The 18,321-nt window shown below is 46.0% G+C and overlaps 3 protein-coding genes across 6 annotated transcripts; 1 reads left to right on the top strand and 2 right to left on the bottom strand.

Moving 5' to 3' along the window:
- Window positions 1–32: 32 nt before the first annotated feature.
- tbc1d2b (TBC1 domain family, member 2B) lies at window positions 33–9,161 on the bottom strand. 2 transcript variants are annotated; one of them, XM_029841180.1, is made up of 13 exons: window positions 8,724–9,161; window positions 7,582–7,726; window positions 6,841–7,015; window positions 6,180–6,328; window positions 5,843–6,072; window positions 4,497–4,910; window positions 4,263–4,414; window positions 3,952–4,173; window positions 3,065–3,559; window positions 2,864–2,981; window positions 2,461–2,646; window positions 1,863–1,984; window positions 33–1,776 (listed from the first exon to the last, which is right to left on the bottom strand). In XM_029841180.1, the coding sequence occupies exons 1-13, from the start codon at window positions 9,063–9,065 to the stop codon at window positions 1,581–1,583; spliced, it is 2,946 nt and encodes a 981-aa protein (XP_029697040.1). In that variant the 5' UTR covers window positions 9,066–9,161; the 3' UTR covers window positions 33–1,580. The 2 variants fall into 2 exon arrangements, with proteins under 2 accessions (XP_029697040.1, XP_011605682.2); XM_011607380.2 differs by having other exon boundaries at window positions 3,952–4,148; window positions 4,304–4,414; window positions 8,724–9,160.
- A 1,471-nt stretch (window positions 9,162–10,632) lies between these two features.
- Window positions 10,633–13,356, top strand: LOC105416925 (SH2 domain-containing protein 7). The gene is made up of 8 exons (XM_011607378.2): window positions 10,633–10,891; window positions 10,974–11,113; window positions 11,482–11,648; window positions 11,727–11,816; window positions 11,974–12,139; window positions 12,219–12,374; window positions 12,489–13,082; window positions 13,167–13,356. Exons 1-8 carry the CDS (start codon window positions 10,849–10,851, stop codon window positions 13,209–13,211), a joined length of 1,401 nt encoding a protein of 466 aa, XP_011605680.1. The 5' UTR covers window positions 10,633–10,848; the 3' UTR covers window positions 13,212–13,356.
- A 709-nt stretch (window positions 13,357–14,065) lies between these two features.
- On the bottom strand, window positions 14,066–18,238 carry cib2 (calcium and integrin binding family member 2). 3 transcript variants are annotated; one of them, XM_003967444.3, is made up of 6 exons: window positions 17,557–18,238; window positions 16,677–16,711; window positions 15,774–15,885; window positions 14,975–15,122; window positions 14,708–14,903; window positions 14,066–14,629 (listed from the first exon to the last, which is right to left on the bottom strand). In XM_003967444.3, exons 1-6 carry the CDS (start codon window positions 17,605–17,607, stop codon window positions 14,608–14,610), a joined length of 564 nt encoding a protein of 187 aa, XP_003967493.2. In that variant the 5' UTR covers window positions 17,608–18,238; the 3' UTR covers window positions 14,066–14,607. The 3 variants fall into 3 exon arrangements, with proteins under 3 accessions (XP_003967493.2, XP_029697045.1, XP_011605679.2); XM_029841185.1 differs by lacking the exon at window positions 16,677–16,711 and having other exon boundaries at window positions 17,557–17,811; window positions 18,035–18,238; XM_011607377.2 differs by lacking the exon at window positions 16,677–16,711.
- Window positions 18,239–18,321: the final 83 nt, after the last annotated feature.

The raw sequence follows: 18,321 nt of genomic DNA, 5'->3' as shown, positions 1-18,321 counted from the left end.
GAGCAAACTACTGAATGAAGAACTTCAGAATCTTCTGGAAGATGAGACACGAATCTTCTTTTATTGCATTTCTTACAGGTTGAAGTACAAACATGTTTTTTTTAATGTAAAAGAACAGAGGACAGAAATGGACAATAATGAAGAGTCCGATGATGTTCTAGTGCAATGGGCTGCAGATTCCAGGAGAATCGAAGGACGCAGAATGTTTAAGGCAGCTTATTCATCGGAATCAAACCACCAGAGCAGGAGCCTTTTGATGAAAACAGGAATCACTCTTTGAATCCTTTTGCAACAGAAAGTGTTATTTTCAACTCCTGAAAGACCTGCTATCACGGAGGAAAAACTGATTCATCATCATTGCATTTGCATCTATAAAAATAAGCACAGCTCGCCTGCTTGTTGGTCACTTTTGGTCGTGTGGAAAAGAACAATCTCACAAGTTAATATGGTCCCTTCTGTAAACAGCAAACAGGATAAAGGGGCATGAAACCTCGCAATTACAACACATTTTTTGTGTTTATAACATGTGGAATTTTCTATGTAATCTAGTCATACCGCAGGAATAAAAAGACTCAGTCAATCTCCAAGTACCATAAACAGGAATAATACTTAAAATGCAATAAAGTCATACCTTAGAAATAAATCTATCTGCATGTAGGTCAAAATACACCTTTCTGTGAATTACGGCATTAGCAACAGCATTAAGCTTATAGTGACGTCTCCATTGACGTTCGTGAAAGTTGTTTTTAGTGGTGTTGCACTGCCGCCTGGTGGACGATGAGTGCACTGGCACCACCACTCTTCAGTCGAAGCTCAAGAAAATTCCAGCATCTTTCCTGTACTGTCAAATTAATCCAAACAAAACCAAAAAAGGACATTAAACAACTCTTAGAATATTCATAAATGTCCCACAATGACTTTTGCCTGAAAGAATAACTTTCTAGGATCAATTTGCTGTTACATTCTCAACAAATTCCATGGAAATTACAGCATTGTTTTGTCAGACGGGGGATTGCTTGAAAACAAACAATATGAACCCAAATGCTAAAACCAGCAACAACTGAGCCTGCTATTATTTGAATGAAAAAATGTTTTCTACTACTTCTTCATGTTGTTCATGAGCACAAGCTTGAAGATTAATCTCTGCACAAGCTGAAATGTCCTATAAGTACACCCAAAGGGAGGATTTATAAACTTTCCACAGGTTTTATATTTGAACATGAGTGATTAAAGCGGAATAGCAGATTTGCGGATGAATGGTAAAAAAAAAAAATACAATCATTTCTTCAACAGGCAGAAACTTACCCACTAAAAATGGTCTCAGCGGTGTTGGCAAAAATACTGATTCAGACTTCAAAAGTTTAGATTCGAAGTGGAATTTGAATACAAGCATACAACAAATAAAATCTATAAAATATGGCAGGAATACTAATGGACAGCCCATAAGGCTGGACTGTTTTGGTCTTTTGGTGAGATTTCACTCCAATATTGACTGTTTGACATGAACTCCTCCAAAGAAAATCCCTTTATGGCTGTTTGGTTCAGTGGCAACGATCTCCCCAGAGTTCTGCCCAGAGTTCTCAGTTATCCTCTTCGTCGTCGCTGACGAAGCTCCGTCTGTCTTGAGTGGTCTCTCTCTCCCTGAGAAACGTCTGTCTGATTGCCTCCAGCTCAGTCAGCTCAAGACGGACTTTCTCCAGGTGGAAGGCCCGCCGGTTCTGGATCTGCCTCATGGGAAATGGGTTCATGTCCACGAAGGCAATATTCATCAGCTTCCTGGAGAAGAAAAAAAGGTTTGTGGTGAACATTTGATCTGCATTCTACTGTCCAATCAGTCTACAGCAAAAAGCATGTTTCTGTACCTAGAATCCAGGATTGTGCGTGTGAAGTATCTAAGATATTTAAAGAGGGTTGTGGAATCCTGCAGCTTCAAAAACTCCTCCTCTTTGTACTTGAAAAGTGAGAGGGCAAATCGGAATATGATCTGTGCAGAATAATGAGAAACATATGAATGAGTGCAGCAAAACTGATCGTACACAGATGAACTAGAGAGGGATCGGCCAGCTCTGCTGCCTCCAGGAGCAACTCCACAGCACCCATTAACCCATATTTATTTCTTTGTCCCAAAATGACAGTGGGATCTTTATTTAACTGCTGATAAATGAGCAAAGAGGTCAAGCATTTGAGTAAAACTTGGTTTTGCCATAAGAAAAAGGAAATATAATCAGAATTCCTTGTCGTTAAGCTTCGACTTCCTGCAGAGACGCTCCCCTCCCCGGCTACAATCGGCTCAGAGAGGCTCACGCTCAGGAATTGTGACAGTGGGAAACTGTCATGACAGGTTATTACATCAACTGCTGAATTTGTTCCAGGACACTTGGAACATCACTGCTGTCAGATTTAAATAAATCTCCTCGTCAAAGCGCGTTCGGGCAGGGAGGAGCGCGGAGGGCTTGGTACCTTCGGGCCTTCAAACAGGAAGGCATCCCAGATTTTGAACAGGATGTCGCTCACGACGCTGTCCACAAACACCACCAGGAACCAGTTGAAGGTGATGAGGGAAAAGTCCACCTTGTAATGCTCGAAGTGGGCGTGGAGGCGAGGCAACTTCTCGCTCATCAGGTCCCTGAACACACGCTGATCGACCTGCAGGAAGGAGAGGCAAAACCCAAATCTGACCTCTGCAGGAAGAGAAAGGGTGCAGCCTGAACAGGGTTTTAGAAGCCTTGAAATGAGCCGTTTGTGGTGTGAACATAGCTCAGGGAAGAACTGCTGACATTAGACGTGTAAGAAAAAAAAAAAGGGGGTTGTATTTGTGTTAAATGTTGGTACTTGTGAACGGCTGGAGTGACTGTGTGTTGACCTGTGAACCAAGTAGCGTCTTGGTGTAATAATCTCTGGGCATGAAGACCTCCACAATGGCTACGAGGCTCCAGAAGGCATCTTCCTGGTCCAGATACAGCAGTGCGACGGCTACAAGCCTGAGGGGATTACACACAATACAAATGATGACAAAGAAGCAAGACAGACACCAACGGGACACACGCCTGCACTGTTCCCGTACCGGTTTAGTCCCTGGCAGTATCCGATGTCTGGATTCCTCCAGGAGAACGCCATCAGGATGTTCCGGAGTTTCTGGATGCCGCCGGCACTCGGGGAGGAATAGTGCTTATTGTTGGGCAACGTGCGCAGCAAGTCCAGCTCGATCTGCTTGGAGGCCGGGTTGGGTTTGTCCCGCGCCACGTTTAGCAGGGTCTCGTAATAGTCAGGTGCCAAGTTGTCCCTGAACTTCTTGACGTGGAAGGAGACGCACCACTGCCAGACTCGGGAGCGGTGCTCATGCGGCACGCCACAGCGGATCAGGGCTTTCAGCTCAGGGGATCGGACCAGGTCTCTGTTCAGGGTGCTGGCCAGGTAGTTCTCCCACTTCACCCCGACGGACACTTCCTGGTCGGTCATGGACAGCGTCTTCAGCTCCAGCGCTCGCACCTTTGCCACCAGCTTCTCCTCTTCCTCCTCCTCTTCGGGGACCGTCTTGAAGCCGTACAGGTCATACTCGCTGACAGGAAGTCAAAGCAGAAGAGAGTCGGCCTCCAGTTTTTAACCATGCAGGCGGCTTATCTAACAGTCCCAGAGGACGTGTCCGAGCTCGTTCGGGGATAAAACGTAGGCAAAACACGTTTCCAGCAAAGTGAACATGAAAGCAAAACTATTCTCGTGCCTAGGCAGCGCTTTGAGGGGGGGGGGGGGGACAATCTGTTCTTCACTGTTGATTGCTGGAGGAGTTTAAAGTCTACATTTATTGCAGAATGAGACATTTGCCAGTTCTAAAAATTACAGCAACCTTGTCTGAATGTGGCTTTGTCATTGGTGCATTCCTATTGAGACGAATCTCCGCGTCACTATTAGCAGCAAATATGGGAACAGATCGTCTCTTCGTGAGAGTCTCACCTGACAGTGTTTGGTTTGAAAATGTGGTGGTCTTGATGGTCAGAGGTCTCTGCCTGCAGCGCGTCCTCCAGTAATCTGGAGATGACCTCGTGGTCCTGAGTCTGCTCTGAGGACGAACACACGGGGCTTTTCACTTCCTGAAGGAGGACCAGGTACTTACACTCCACCTGACACAGCTTGGCCTCCAGCGCTGTGTACTGCAGCACAGACAAAAGCCAATTACTGACATCGTTAAGACTGACAACAGCATATTGTTGGAATGTTTCTCAGCGTGGTTCTTGGGAATGGACTTCCCTCTAAACAAAGGATACTTCCTGTTTCTACTGGTAGGGGAATCCACCAAAAACAATACCTTTGCCTCCAGAGCCTTCTCTCGATTCTCTGCATTTCTGCGTAATTCTGTCAGCTCCAGAATCTCCTTGTTTAGGAACTTGTTTTGGGATTTGTAGCCTTGGAGACTATCCTGAAATATGAGAAAGCCGATCAGTTCAGCCAAACAAGAGTGTTTCAAGGCGCTCATGTATGGCTCTGATGTTGTTCTGGACCTTCAGGATGTCCACCTCCTGCTGGGCCTTGTTGGGGACGTTTGAACCAGCATCATTCACACTGGCGCCCTGTTCAGAGCTCTGCGACAGCTTTATGATGACCTCATCCTTGGCCTCGATGGTCTCCATCAGCATCCCGAGCTTGTCGTTGATCTCCCCCACTTTGATTTTCAGGCTCTTCAGCTCTTGCTGCAGACTGTCCTTCTCCAAGGTCAGGCGCTCCATGTGGCCACACAGGGACTGGACCTGCACGTCTCTTTCCTGGAGCAGCGACTCCAACTTGCCGACCTTTTCCTGCGCTGCTTCTGCGCCCTGAACCTGGTCCACAGGCGCAGCTGAATCTGATGGACGGGCCTCTGGCTGCCAATTGCATTGGGACGTTCTCAAGGTCTGCTGAAGAAGTCTCACCAGCTCCTGTCGATGAAATAACCCAGAGTTTATTTTCACACGACAGCTTATCACCGTGGAAACTTCTGATCTGACAGTGGAAAAACCCAGACAATGTCTTTAATGAAATACTGTTTTTGTTTGGCCTTTCAAGTCAGCAAAGTAAAACAACGGGGCACCATAAACTGTAAACTATTAACAGAACAGTGTGAGGAAGTCACCTGACTCATTATCCGGCCAATTAAGTGAATTTCTACTAAACCGGCAGTGAAACCATCTACTGGGGAAACGTGAACATGAACAAAGGCCTTAAATATCTCCTGGATATGGTTGGTGCAGTGAGCGTTCCAGATGCTCTAAAGAAGAAGAGACGGTAAAGTGTAAAGGCGACACAGCTGCGGCGAGAATTGCCATTTCCTTTTTTTCTTGCCAAACATGACACATCAATTGCCTTCTTCCTGTTCAAGTGCAAAAAGTGACCACACCAACTGAAAACAACCCTCCTGTAAGAGTAGCGATATAATTCACCAAGTGGCTCGACTTCACACGTGTAAATAATAAATACAGACTTCTTTGCCCAAACGCTATGAAACCTCTCCAAACTCTAGACGCCCAGACTGCACAAATGATACACAAATTTTGGTTAAATCGACTTATTCTCAGGGTAATTTCTTCAGAAATGAAAAAAAAAGAGTCCTTTAAACACTAACACTTCCTCTGTACTTTAACCAGAAGCAACACAAATGCCACTAAATAGATCACACAGAGCAACTGTGAGAGCGACGACACACTTAGACAGTTACATAATTCGCCTGTTGTTCATACAGGCAAACAGACGCGCTGACAAGTCTATATTACACTCAGGTCATCCTCCACTTTACCAACTGTTGAGCTACTCAGCCTGGAAGCAATAGATTTATGTCTGCATCATTTTCCCCCCCCACAGAACAAAACTGCACCTTCTGCGCGGCGAGCTCCTCTCTGAGCTTGGCCCGTTCTTCCTGCATTTGGCTAAGCTCCTCCTGTTGCCCCTGGAAACGCATGTCCAAAGCTTTGCTGCCATTAGGCTCCACCGGTGAGCTCTCGGGACTCCGCAGCTTCCAAGAGCCCATCATGTCTCGGACCAGGAGCCTCTTGGGTCGCGATGGGTTGCGCACAAAGTCGAAGGTAAAGGCCGACCCGAAGGAATCTGAAAGAAAACCGAGAGATTTGCCCAACTTTTATGCGATCCTTCTACTCAGAGTAGCAATACAGGACACTCAGAGCTCAACTATGTCCAGCGGGGAGGGGACGTACGCCTGTGTGTGTCAGGAGGCTTCTGCTCAGGGAAGTCTTTGGGTGGAGCATCCACCAGCTCCCACTCCTCTGCGTTGTTGTTGCCGGTGTAAAACACACTCCGCCTGTTCTCACCCCCTCTCCCCGCTCGCAGATAAGACATGGAGTTCCTGAAAGAGAGAGAGATAGTACATCAAAGCTGTTTTTCGCAGTTGACATCACTTCACCTTCACCAAACTCTTTGACGCAGCATCAGTTGGTTTTAGCTCTTGCTACTCTCATATTTATATATAGATCCACTCAAAAACTAGCTATTCTTGCCTCCATTTCCTTGTCTCCATAATGCCACAAAGAATTGATTTCTCATGTTAAACCCACCCACATAAACTCTCTACCTGAAATATTAAAGTAGCAAAAAGGGTTTTTTAAGCGATTCTCATGTGTCCACCTTCCCCACTGACCCCTTTCCACATCCCGTACGAGGCAAAAATTCCAAAGCATGCGACATTTTTAGCATTTCAACAAGTTACACCACTGAATAGATGTGTTGTGCGGCCCAGAAGGGGAACTGCTGATGGCTGCATGGTGAAGCAACGAGCAAGTCACCGTTTCTCCAACGCCACTGAGGCAAGCTCGCCTTTCTTAACCATGACCACACAGAAGAATACCGGGAGCCCCTCACCTGAGCTCTGTGCCAATGTTTCGGAGGGAGTTCAGGGGGTTTGTTGACGCGGCGGCGATGCCTCGAGCTGACTGGGTCCCCGACATCCCCCCGCTGTCCATTTCTGTCTCCATGGCGAAGTCGCTGCGGACGATCTCCATGCTGCTCAGCTTATCGCAGACAAACGCGTCCGACCCTGAAACGGCAATAACACAAGACTGTTGAGTTTAGCTAACTGACGTCACGCTTCATTGTTGCTCAGACTAAAATGAGCCAGAGAAAATTCAATATTACCCACAATTCCATTTTTAGCACCATGGAACTACGAGACAATAGGGCAGTTTTCTATAATGACAAAGCCACACCGAAGGTTTGTGTCTATAAGAAGCAGCTTTGCATCTCAAGTCTGCTTTGGAATTTTATCTTAACACAGTTAAAGGTCACCAGGATCTCTTAAACAAAGACACTCAACCTCTCCCTTTTTTTAAATCCATACAAATTGATAACGCTTTGGAATTTCGCATGTCTGAAAGAAAAAAAAATTAAAGTAAATGCGATAAACCTGGTTAATGAAGGGATAAATACAAAGAATAACACATCTGAATAAATAAAAGTAAGACCCAGGGTGAGAGTAGTGGTCTGATTTAAACAGATAAATGCATTCATATTCTTATATAAAGACAGGAAGCTGTATACTGCTGAATAACCCAGCATAAAAACAAGAAATGGTAAAAGCTGGTATCTGTGTGTGCACCTGCCTACCATTGTCTTTGCCCACGAGGCCGGTGAGGGGGTAAGTCAGGGTGGGGGAGGACCAGCTGTCTCTCTGACCCCGTGTGTTGCTGTACTCCCAGCGCTTCTGCTGTAACTGCTGCAGCCAGTAGTGCATCACCTGTCTGCTGGGGGCCTGGAACCAGGAACACACAAGGTTACCTGCAACACCTCCACCTATCCCCTCTGAAGACCTCCACGTTCAGCGAAGATCAGGTAAACAGCATAGTACAGGCTTCTGGATGGCGTCCGTGTCTACACACCAAGACTTCACACGCTGCTTGGTGCTGAGAGCCATAAATGAAGGTTAGAGCTTCCCATTATGGCCATCAGTGCTCCCACTGGTAGGGTTAAATAACCAAGAAAAACAAGCCCTCGGGACAGTAAAAATAGCTACGGGTGCAGCCGTCCTGTTATGATGACGTTATTTGCAACCAGAGACTCCCAGAAAAGATTCACGTTCACATAAACAAGTGACCCAAAACATAGCAGAGAGCAGATCTTCCTCTCTGTACGCGTTACTGATTTGGTGATGTGTCACCTGTGCATTCTATTACTAATTAATAATTATTCACTCAATACACAAAGAATCTGTTCCCTTGAATAACCTAACAGAGCACTTTAGCAGGGACTGTTCAGATCCGTCATGTGAGTGAGCGATGAGGCTGGTTTCAGTCTCAGTTCCAGCCTGGAGCTCTTGCAGCTTCGTTTGAACTATTCTCACCATCTGCTGAAAACCAAGCACAGTTCTGCCCCAGGGAGCGATGATCAACCTGTCCTGGGGCTGAGGTCAGCGTCATGTGAGGACCATCACATGAGATGCTCATAGACAGTCATGACAATCAGCTGATAGCATGGAAATGTTCTCTTCGTGTAAACAATGGTCCGTTTTGATTTAATCAAGATTAGGATGCGCTAAATCTCGGACGACCTACAAAAACTGATTCACATGGCGTTTTGATTTTCCCTTTGCGAGGGCCCTAAAACGGGATTTTTTTTAAAATTCCAGTCAGGTTGAATATGTCTTAAAACGTAAAAAAATAATAATAATAATAAATGAGTGATGGCAGAATGGGTGTGTCTGGAAATGACATATGGCAGCAAAGGCACGACCAGAGCGGAAAAGTTTGTACCTTCAGGAGGAACTCTTTCCCGGCCGTGCGGATCTCGAACTGACCCTCTTCAGCCTCCACGTCGTAGCTGAAACACGCATCCCCGATTTCGATGTGGCCGAGCGGCAGAGCGTCTTGGGGAGTTTTGAAGTAATACAAGTAACATTTCCGGGGATCATAGACGAACCACCTCGGCTTGTACCCCCTCAGAGGCCCCTTGCCGGACAGCTTCGTCAAGTACCCGCACAGTTTCGGGGCCTGCTCCTTCCCCGCCTCCACCTCGGCCACATCCACAGATCGCGAGGCTACGATCCGTGAGACCGTGCACGGGCTTGCGTCACTGCCATCCTTCGCTTCGTGCATCGTTCCCCGAAGCTTCTTTTTGGTTCTGTGCAGCGGATGCCCACGGCTGTTTCCATCCGCATGACTGCCTGCCTCTGTTCCGGGTGATGACGGGAATTGTAGTTTGTTCCGCAAGCAAGCTTGTCGGTGGGGGTCAGTTACACCAAACTACCATTAGGCGGTGCTATTGACTAAATCCGTGACATGACTCGAATGAACGCAATGAAACCAATATTATTTTCCAAAGTGACCACTAAACAAATCTTAATCTATATCATTATCCTAACCTTTATTTAAGGTACTTCTTGCTTGATGATTTATTGTTGGGCATGTGATGGGATTACGTGGAATTTATAATTCATTTTCTAGAAAAAAAAAAAACCATGTATATAGTATTTCATTTAATCAGTAAAATAACTAAAATATTTTTTTTTTAAATTGAAAAATGTTACACTCTTCTGTTTTCAAGCTTTAAAACGTACATCTCGACAGAACTTTGAATATTTCTATTGCTGCAGCATGAATAATGTTTTTGGATATGAATATAACATGATTGATGTGCTCTTTCCAGAGTAAATGTCAGCTTTCTGACCTGATTCTCATCTACATGGTTCCTTTTTATTTACTTTATTTTGCAGAGGATATTCAAGCCCAGAAACCATGATAACGCCAATGTCTACCTGGCAGTTATTTCTTGATTTTTTTATTTTTTTTTAAAAGGCCCACTTTTTGAATGTTAACAGAGGCATTAACCTGAAAGTGTGTTAGCTTTCGGTCTCTTCTCAGAAGACATCTGAAACTACATTTTCAGTTGAGCTTTTTTTGTCGACATTTTACAGACATCAGACGGTGGGTGACCTTTTATGGTCCCACATTTTCCTCTTACAACACATACCAGCAGACAAAAGAAGGTTTAATTTTGGCAGCTCGACACGGTTCCGGTCCCCTTTGAATTCATTTATTTAGTTTTGGGTCTGAGAGTTTGGGGTTGGCTAAAACCCTAGAAAAGTGTGAAATAGTCACAAAGTCGCTTAATAGTGACATTGTTGAGATGGTGACAGATGGTGACACTGCAACATGATTAAAGTACATGGGAATAAGAATAATTTCAGCTTCATTTACGTTGTGGGGACAGGCCAGACTGTATTTTGATCAGCTGTGTGGAGGAAACCGGAACGCTTCATCATCAGAGAAGAAACAAATGTGGGAAAATACTAAAACACCCTCTTTGTCAGGCTAGAATGACACATTGTTTCAAGGCAGACATATCTATCTCCCCCACAGAAAGTTCCTACTATTCACTGACAAAGAAAATGGTGATTCACTCTCATGGGCTCGGCCATGGGGAGGATGAGTTAGCCAACGTAAACACAGCAGGGAAATATCCTATTTCATTTAAGGCTTGTTTACAGCTTCGAAAATGTTCCAAAATATTTTTGTCCCATCACACCCGTGCCACCATGAGCAAACACAGTGTGAGAAGACACACAGTGACGTAACCCATCTCCCATTACTACAGTAATCAGACAGCCTGTGGGTGCAGCCTCCCCTCCTGCATACGCATCCACCGCACTTTCTGTAAGTCTTACTTTCCGTTTCTCTCCAGGAAGCCCTTGTCGTCGAACGAGCGAACGAGCTGTAACCACATGTGAGCAGTTACCCTGTGCACCTCTGCTTTCCAAGTCAATGGAAAAATTTTAAAAAGAAACCCTCTGGGGAAGGTAAATGTCATGTGTCTATATCTCCTGGGGCAACTCACACTCCCTCAGTTGTTGTCTGATGAGACGTCGAGAGAGTGTTTGAGATGACACGAGGGTCAGACTGCACGTTGGCAGCCTCAAGGAAAGGTACGTACGTCGACTCAGAAGCTCGTCCTGGTGGCGTCCAAGCTTTAGATGATACGTGAAGTTACATTTTATTACGGTCTAGGCTTTGAGAGGAGTTGCTGTGGTGGGATCAGAAAGCAGAAGCCCAGGTGTGAGAAGCCCGCCTGCTTTTCGGGGTCACTGTCAAAGGTCCATCCCAAACCCGGCTGCTACCTCAGGAGCTGCCTGAACTTCTGCTTCAAGGTGTGGTGTGTTTTCACTCATTTTACCTCTCGTTTCTTCTCTGATTTTATGCTTCATTTAAGAAGCTGAGCTGTGAAAAATGTGGAAGTGTAGCAGAGGAGGCCACCAAAAATAAAACCAGCGGCCGAACATTCTGTCAAAATGCAAATAAGATGAATAAATAGCTGATTATTGATGTGTTTAATCTGTGGAAAGTATCTTCCATTGCAGCTGTGTTCTAAATCTATAACAATGAGAGCACTGAGATACTTTTAGCCTCTGGCTGACACCTCCTGGAAAATAAGCAAATGAGACTTTTGAAACCGCCTCGCTGCCGTTTAGGGTGGGAAATGACCGCCGGCTGTTTTCATTGGCTCTTTGACTCACAGGGCCAGAAGAAGATGGAACAAAGAGAAGCGCTGATGGAGTCTCAAGCTGAAGGGAGCGAAGGAAAACTCCGGGAGCTGACGACAAGGTGGTTTATTGACACTCAGCTGCCGCTGATCGTCGACGATGGCTTCTTCCCCAAGTGGTTCCTGGGTTTTATCACAAGAAAGTGAGTGTCTGTTGGTGGTCAGCGCTGAGGTCAGAGCATTTTTACACAAACTTAATGGTGTTTGTGACATTTCTAAAGGGATGCTGAAGAAATACTCCGCGAGAAGGAGCTGGGCTGCTTCCTGATCCGTCTCAGTGATAAAGCCATCGCTTATATTCTGTCTTATAAGTGAGTAATTGTTGGTTTTTTCTCCCTTTTCTGAGATTAATAATACAACACACAACCTGTAGAATCTGTCTTATGATAATTAAGGGATGCTTCAGGTTTTAAGGCTCATTTCATGGCTACCAACAAAGACAACATTACGTTTTTCTTCTTGATGCAGAGGCAGGGATCGATGTCGACATTTCGTGATCAACCAAAGTCAATCAGGACAGTTTCTGGTCTGTGGTGACTCTACTGGTCACGGCACGCTGTCAGAACTAATTGAATACTACAGGACGACGCCCATCGAGCCATTCGGGGAGCATCTGACATCCTCGTGCACTGAGGTGAGACACAAACCTTAGTTGGCTTTCTTTAGGGAGACTCGGGGAAAACGGAGGTATAATTCCTGCTTTGCCCTTGTAGATGTCGAGTGAAGAGCTGTACGACATCATCCAGGTCAAAGAAAAACCTTTGGTCACGGCCAGAGCTGTGAGGAACGTGCAGAACGTGCAGTACCAGCAGAACTCGGCCTCAGAGCCGCTGCCTACACGACTGCCAAAGAGCAACAGGGCACCGACGGTGAGTAACCTGGATAAAACGCAGGGAATTCTTTTATCCTGGGTGGACGAATCCAGATGTTTCTAGCTTATGCTAAAGGAGCATCCTATATAAATGGCTTGTTGTCTTATACAGGAAGCACCACCCGTGCCTCGCAGGAGCCGGCAGATCGACAGCAGCTTCCTGAACGACCAGGATAGGCTTCTATATGCGCAGCTCAGCAACCAGTCATCCAGGGAAAGGCAGAGGTTACATCCCTCTCAGGACAGTCCAACTGGACAGCATCAGGGGACGTCCGACCCATCCAGAACTCAGCATCAGAACATCCGGAGGCTCAGCCCTCTCTTACCGCCGGCGTCCATTTACACTGAGCTGGGGATGGACGGCAGGAGCAGATCTCTGCCTCTTCTGGACAGCAGTTGGGACAGAGAACAGTCGCACCGCCTGAGCGCTCCCTCACACACACCACCAAGACATTCACCCAGGTCCGACAGACAGAGCACGGCGGCTGTCTGTAGCGCGAGCAGCAGCGGGTTCAGCCTGGAAGAGGCAAGCAACGCCGCTGTCTACCACCTGGCGGGAAGTCCAAGACTATGTGAGACACGACTGCAGGGGCAGGAGGATGCGGTGTACACAGAAGTTCCCAGTGAGCTCATCACTGGCAGGAACACTTACGAGTCCGTGGAGGACCTCAGAACCAGACAGAAGCAGGCGTCCTGGGGGTTAAAGGTTAGCGCGATTTAAACGAGCAACTGCATGTGCACAGTTCTTAGTGCGTTTGTTTAATGAGCTCTGGTTTTGTTCCTCCTGCAGAATGATAAATGGAAATGGCCGTTTCCTGAGGTGAAGAGGAAGTGATGAAGAGCTTCAGCATTCACTCCACTCTGACACTATGGACACCTGCTTTATACATATGTTTCAATCTAATCTATTATCGTGTGTGTTGTTTTTAGGGGGGTTAAGTAAAACATGTGCACAATAAAGAGACGTGCTACATAGATGACATGGAAAATTAATCTTTTTTGATTCGGTATCAACATGCTGCACATTTATTCAATAATCAAATGCAACTAAATTAATATATTTAAATGTTTTCCCAGATGAAAAGGGCAGTTACCATGGGTTACCCGGCTCAAACTGTAAACAAGCAAGACTTTCTGTCTAAAGAGACAACACCCAAGATACAACTATGACTTCACACTTTTGATCTGTTTGGGCAATATGTCATAAATACAGATTTCCCTTTTATCAGTCGTCCTGAGCCTGGCACTCGCCGATCACACTTATTTGCACACTCGTGCATGCGGAAGCACGACTGTGCACGTTTATCTCGTGAATTAAACTCCAACGGTCCGCACCGGTGGCCTGATACACCTGCTAAAGGAGTGCAGTTCTGCTGCCGCCGAGATGAAGCATGTGCAGGATGTAGCTGCAGACGTGAACGCTGAGGCAGCTCTTTCAGAACGATCACATCCTGCCTAATGAGGTATTTCAGTTGGTGTGATGCAGAGGCGCCCTGGTTTCTTGATCTTTATAGTGCACGCTCCCCCATCACACGGCTGGACGGGCAGAGGTGAACCGGCTAGTTTATTGTTGAAATATCGTTATCGCCATGGCAGCCTAAAGGAACCGACGGTTTCTCACTGGTCTTAACAACCACCGAGCTCTCCTGTGCTTCAGGGGGAGCAGAAAAGGGTCTTTGGGAACACGCGCACAGAAAAACATTTATTTAAAATAGATGGATATCCAAAGATACGTGATGACAGCCGTGCTGAAAGCTACCATAGTAAGTTCAGATGTCGGAGCCCTTCGTTCAGCTGGAGAACAGTAACATGCGATTGTCATCATGTTCTAGTTTCACAGGCAAAGCAAAACTGCGACGACCAAAAAAAAAGCTGCAACATATACAAAAATTGCATATCTTATGTCAAATATCTGCGTGCCCTTAATGCCAAAACTGTGCCTCCCATTTGATTACGTCACAAACGCGTTGCTGCTGGTACCATGTGTGCTTCCAGCCATGGTGAGCGCAGAGTCTGGCTCATTTTGTTGAACCGCTGGACGCCCTTTTCTCCCGATAAGAGACCTATCGAGGTCGAGCCCTTTTGGAGGTGGTGAAATAGAAAAGTCAGCAGTGTTTGGCTCTGAAAATGAACAGACGTCACTGTGGCTGCAGAGAACTGATGATGGGAGACGGCCGCTGTGCTGCGGCCGATCCTGAGGCTCCAGCGCACCGCCCACGGATGGAGCCTGCTCAGATTCGTATATGGAAGGTACTAGAATGACACCAGAGGAGATAACTCAGGAGATGAGGCTGCAAGAGGATATAGAGGATTGTGGTAGCGGTTCATTACCTTAAAAAGTCAGGAGCTCTTGAAATCATATTTTCAAAGTCGGCAAAGGAGAGTTTGTTGTCCCCGTCTAAATCTGCCTCCTCGATGGTTTTCTCACACACCAAGTCCACCTCCTCAGGGGTCAGCTCCTCCTTTGTCAGCTTATTCAGTGTCTTTTCCAGGTCTTCTTTGCAGAGGAAATTATCCACATTGAAATCTGTAAACATGGATTTCATTGTACCGCTTTTGGGGAGATAAACCACTAATTACTCTCACACGTGTTATTACCATATATTTTGAAGGCGTATATGGCCTTGAGTTCTCTGGGAGCTGTCTCACTGAGGACTGAAAACATGTCCACAAATTCATTGAAGCTGAGATTCCCCATCCCGTCTTCAGAGAAGGCCTCCACGATTCTGTTGCGGAATGGATTTTCCTACAGATTCAAATATGCACGAGTGTACATTTAAGCTTTCCTGCAATCATTAACATTTTACATGCTAATTAGCTGCAGGGACAGTAACAGTTGACGGACCTGGTTCACAGTAGCCATTTGGCAAGAAGCAGCCTAAACACGGTCAACACAGGCAATCGTAGCACACGCGAGACAAAATCAGCTCATGCTAGCATGCTAGCCATAGAATCAGTGGTCAGGAATCTACTCTAGGATGTTTTAGTGCTCGCCATGTTTCCCTCACTGATTTCAGATCACGTTTATATTGGGGGGAAGGAAACGTCGGTGAGTCTGTGAGCTCAACGCTCAGTAGACAGCAAAGAAATCTGCAAAATGTGTGGAGCTCAATGCCGACATCGCTATCTAACATTTCTGTATGTTCCTCTCAAGTGGTAAAAATAGGACCTGCTGCAGTGAGGGCAGAAAGATGATTTGATGGCACATTGAATTACATGAGTTGACAGATTGTGGTGTCAGATCGCTGATGACCGCAGGGGCTAAAAATCAATCCCATCTTCTGAACGAGAATGTGCATCGATTAGCTGTCGGCCCCCACGAGCAGTGGAGGCGGAGCGGAACACTCTTCCTCAGTGGACAAAAGAGCAGGTGCAGGTTTAACCAAAGAACTTTTACCTTCAGTTCTGGCATGTTGACGATTAAGGCTAAAGGCAGTTTGCAGTCGGGATCGCTGGTGTAGTCCATCGGTACGAGATGTGGCGCTAACTCGTGGTATCTGCCATGTAACCTAGAAAATAAAGACAACAATACGTATTCTACTGTTTACTCAAACACTTCACGAAAACCCCTTTTGATCAATTTCTAATTTAATTCTAAATAAAAAACAGTGGCATGTGGATGGATCTTCTAGCCCCATTTCTGGTGGTGCAGTTAGTTGCTCGCCCCCTCCTAGAATTTACCGTTGCACTCGAGCAGGAATATAATTGCAGAGGCTTATCTGGTCATGATGATCAGCTCGGTCAGCAGTGGCTGAACCCTTCTGCAGCCTCACAAGGTATCACAAACGAAAGTACTGCCACTAGTATTGTTAACATCAAGCCATGAAGGGGAATGAGCTTCACTGAAGCCTGGGCATCATGAGACAAACCTTACTACAGCCCCAGTTTTCTCAATGTGAGTGACAGAATGAGAACTGATGCTGGTGAATCGAGCTTGCACAGCTGAGGTTACGCTGCAGGAGGAGGCAGAAATGTGACACGTTCCAGAGAGGCGCTGAAAACAACCCCGCGGACAAAAGGTCGACACGGCTTTTAAAGGCTACGCTTAACAAAATGTAGAGAAGACCGACGGTTTTACTGAGATGATGTAACAACCACTAACGTGGCCCCTGGTAGATGTAATTACACCTGCCTGCACTGGTTGCTATGATACAGGCTGTTTCTTCTATGACCATCTTATCAATAAAATGAAGTCTAAAGCTAAAATAGGATCCACTGTGGCTTCAGATCCATTGTTGTAAACCAGCAGAGCAATGGGGAGGGGCAGGGAAATGGTTTAATACGATAACAATAATCTTACCGCAGTATTTCTTTACGAGTGAAAAACGTGCAGTCCTGCAACGAGAGACAACTACACGTCAAACACTTGGTGCCTTTTCTGATACAAGCGTCATGCGGAACATTTGCATCTCTGACAAAGGCCTGAAGCAGAGTTCTGCTGTCGATTCCAGAGGCGTCTGCTCTTCTAAATGAAAATGAAAAGCTGCGTGCGTGACGGTTGTAACCTGCCGCCGTGCAACAGAGGCGACGTGGCGGGGAACATGATCTACCCGTGTCAAACAGGCGCGTGTTGGCGCACGCAGCATCCAACAGGCCTGCACTCGCTTGCCTGTATGTTGCACTGTAACACCTCAGTGTGATTATACAGTGTCATAAGATGACTGTTGATTTTTCTGATGGTATTTCTATTGGTTTGGCCTTGGCCCTGTTCTGAGTCAAGCTTAAACCACTGAAAGTGTTTTAAAAATGTGTTAAAAGTACGAGCATGTTGCTGCTTTAGTGTGTGTGTGTGGGGGGGAGGGGGGTGTTAGGAAGAAGTGGATCTTGAGAAGTCCTTCTGAGAGTAGAGTTTCACAGCTTATCACAGTTGCATGGCTTTAATTATTAAAAACCTGCCTCTGCCTGGAAACACTGTGGGATTCTTTAGGCAAAAACAAGACAATAAAGTCAGACCTTCTTCAATCATGGTGCACTTCACTACAGATCTTCCAATTTAGAGTGAAATTTAAGGCATTTTCTCCTCTCAGTGCAGACATTTTAAATCAATTTTGACACGTATTACACTGCAGTTTTTACCCAACCTGAAGCCCAAATGATTCATCCTAAACTCATTTCAACTAAACTAGATGCTGACAATAATCTCTAACACGCAGGGTGCAGACAACGCCACGCAAGCTCACCTGGTAGGCATCGAGTTGTTCATCCGTAAAGATTGTTTGTTTATTACCCATCTTTTCCCAGAAAAGCCTTGGCTGCGTAGACGCACGACGCTGAGCCTGGATTCCTCAGGGAAAGGCATCTATGAGCTCCGCGCAGACATGATGCCAGAGGGCGACGACGCAGCGGAACTCTCAGAAGGGCTTGTTTCTCTCCACGCTGGAGGTGCCCGCCATGGCTGCAAGACGATCGGGGAAGCGCAAACTTTAACACAGCACCTAATGAAAAGGATCAAAATTAAAGCGTTCTGTACTGATAGGTGCCCTCCGGGGAAAGAACGGAATGACCCGGTTCCCTTTACGCTGCGTAAAGACTGCGCTCCACCTGTGCCGGGATAAGCCAGTCAAGAGCCGAGATGGATAAATAAATAAATAAATAGATAAATAAATAAATAAATGGGAGGCACAGCGTGCAGACAGGGAAGATGCTGCTTGGACTAACCGGGCTTCTTTTTACTGAAACCGGCACCGTTGTCCGTGCGTAAATCGTGGGGTGTGGGATTATGCAACGATTTCCACGCCTGCTGTCTCCGTGCTTCATTAAACTAACTCCTATTTCAGTTTAATATCTGGAGAAATAGATAACACCCTGCAGTCCCATAAATGTATTACACGATGGTCAGTTAAAAAAGGGACAATCTACTGGTCACTGCAGCAAAACCTGAAACTGAAATTCAACCTATTGTATCAAGCAGCAAATTAGGAAAGATGTCAACAGTTCCCACTTTT

This window comes from Takifugu rubripes, chromosome 9 (assembly GCF_901000725.2).
Source record: "Takifugu rubripes chromosome 9, fTakRub1.2, whole genome shotgun sequence".
Classification (NCBI taxonomy): domain Eukaryota; kingdom Metazoa; phylum Chordata; class Actinopteri; order Tetraodontiformes; family Tetraodontidae; genus Takifugu; species Takifugu rubripes.
Note: the sequence above shows the minus strand (reverse complement) of the source record. Positions and strands in the feature narration are given on the sequence as shown.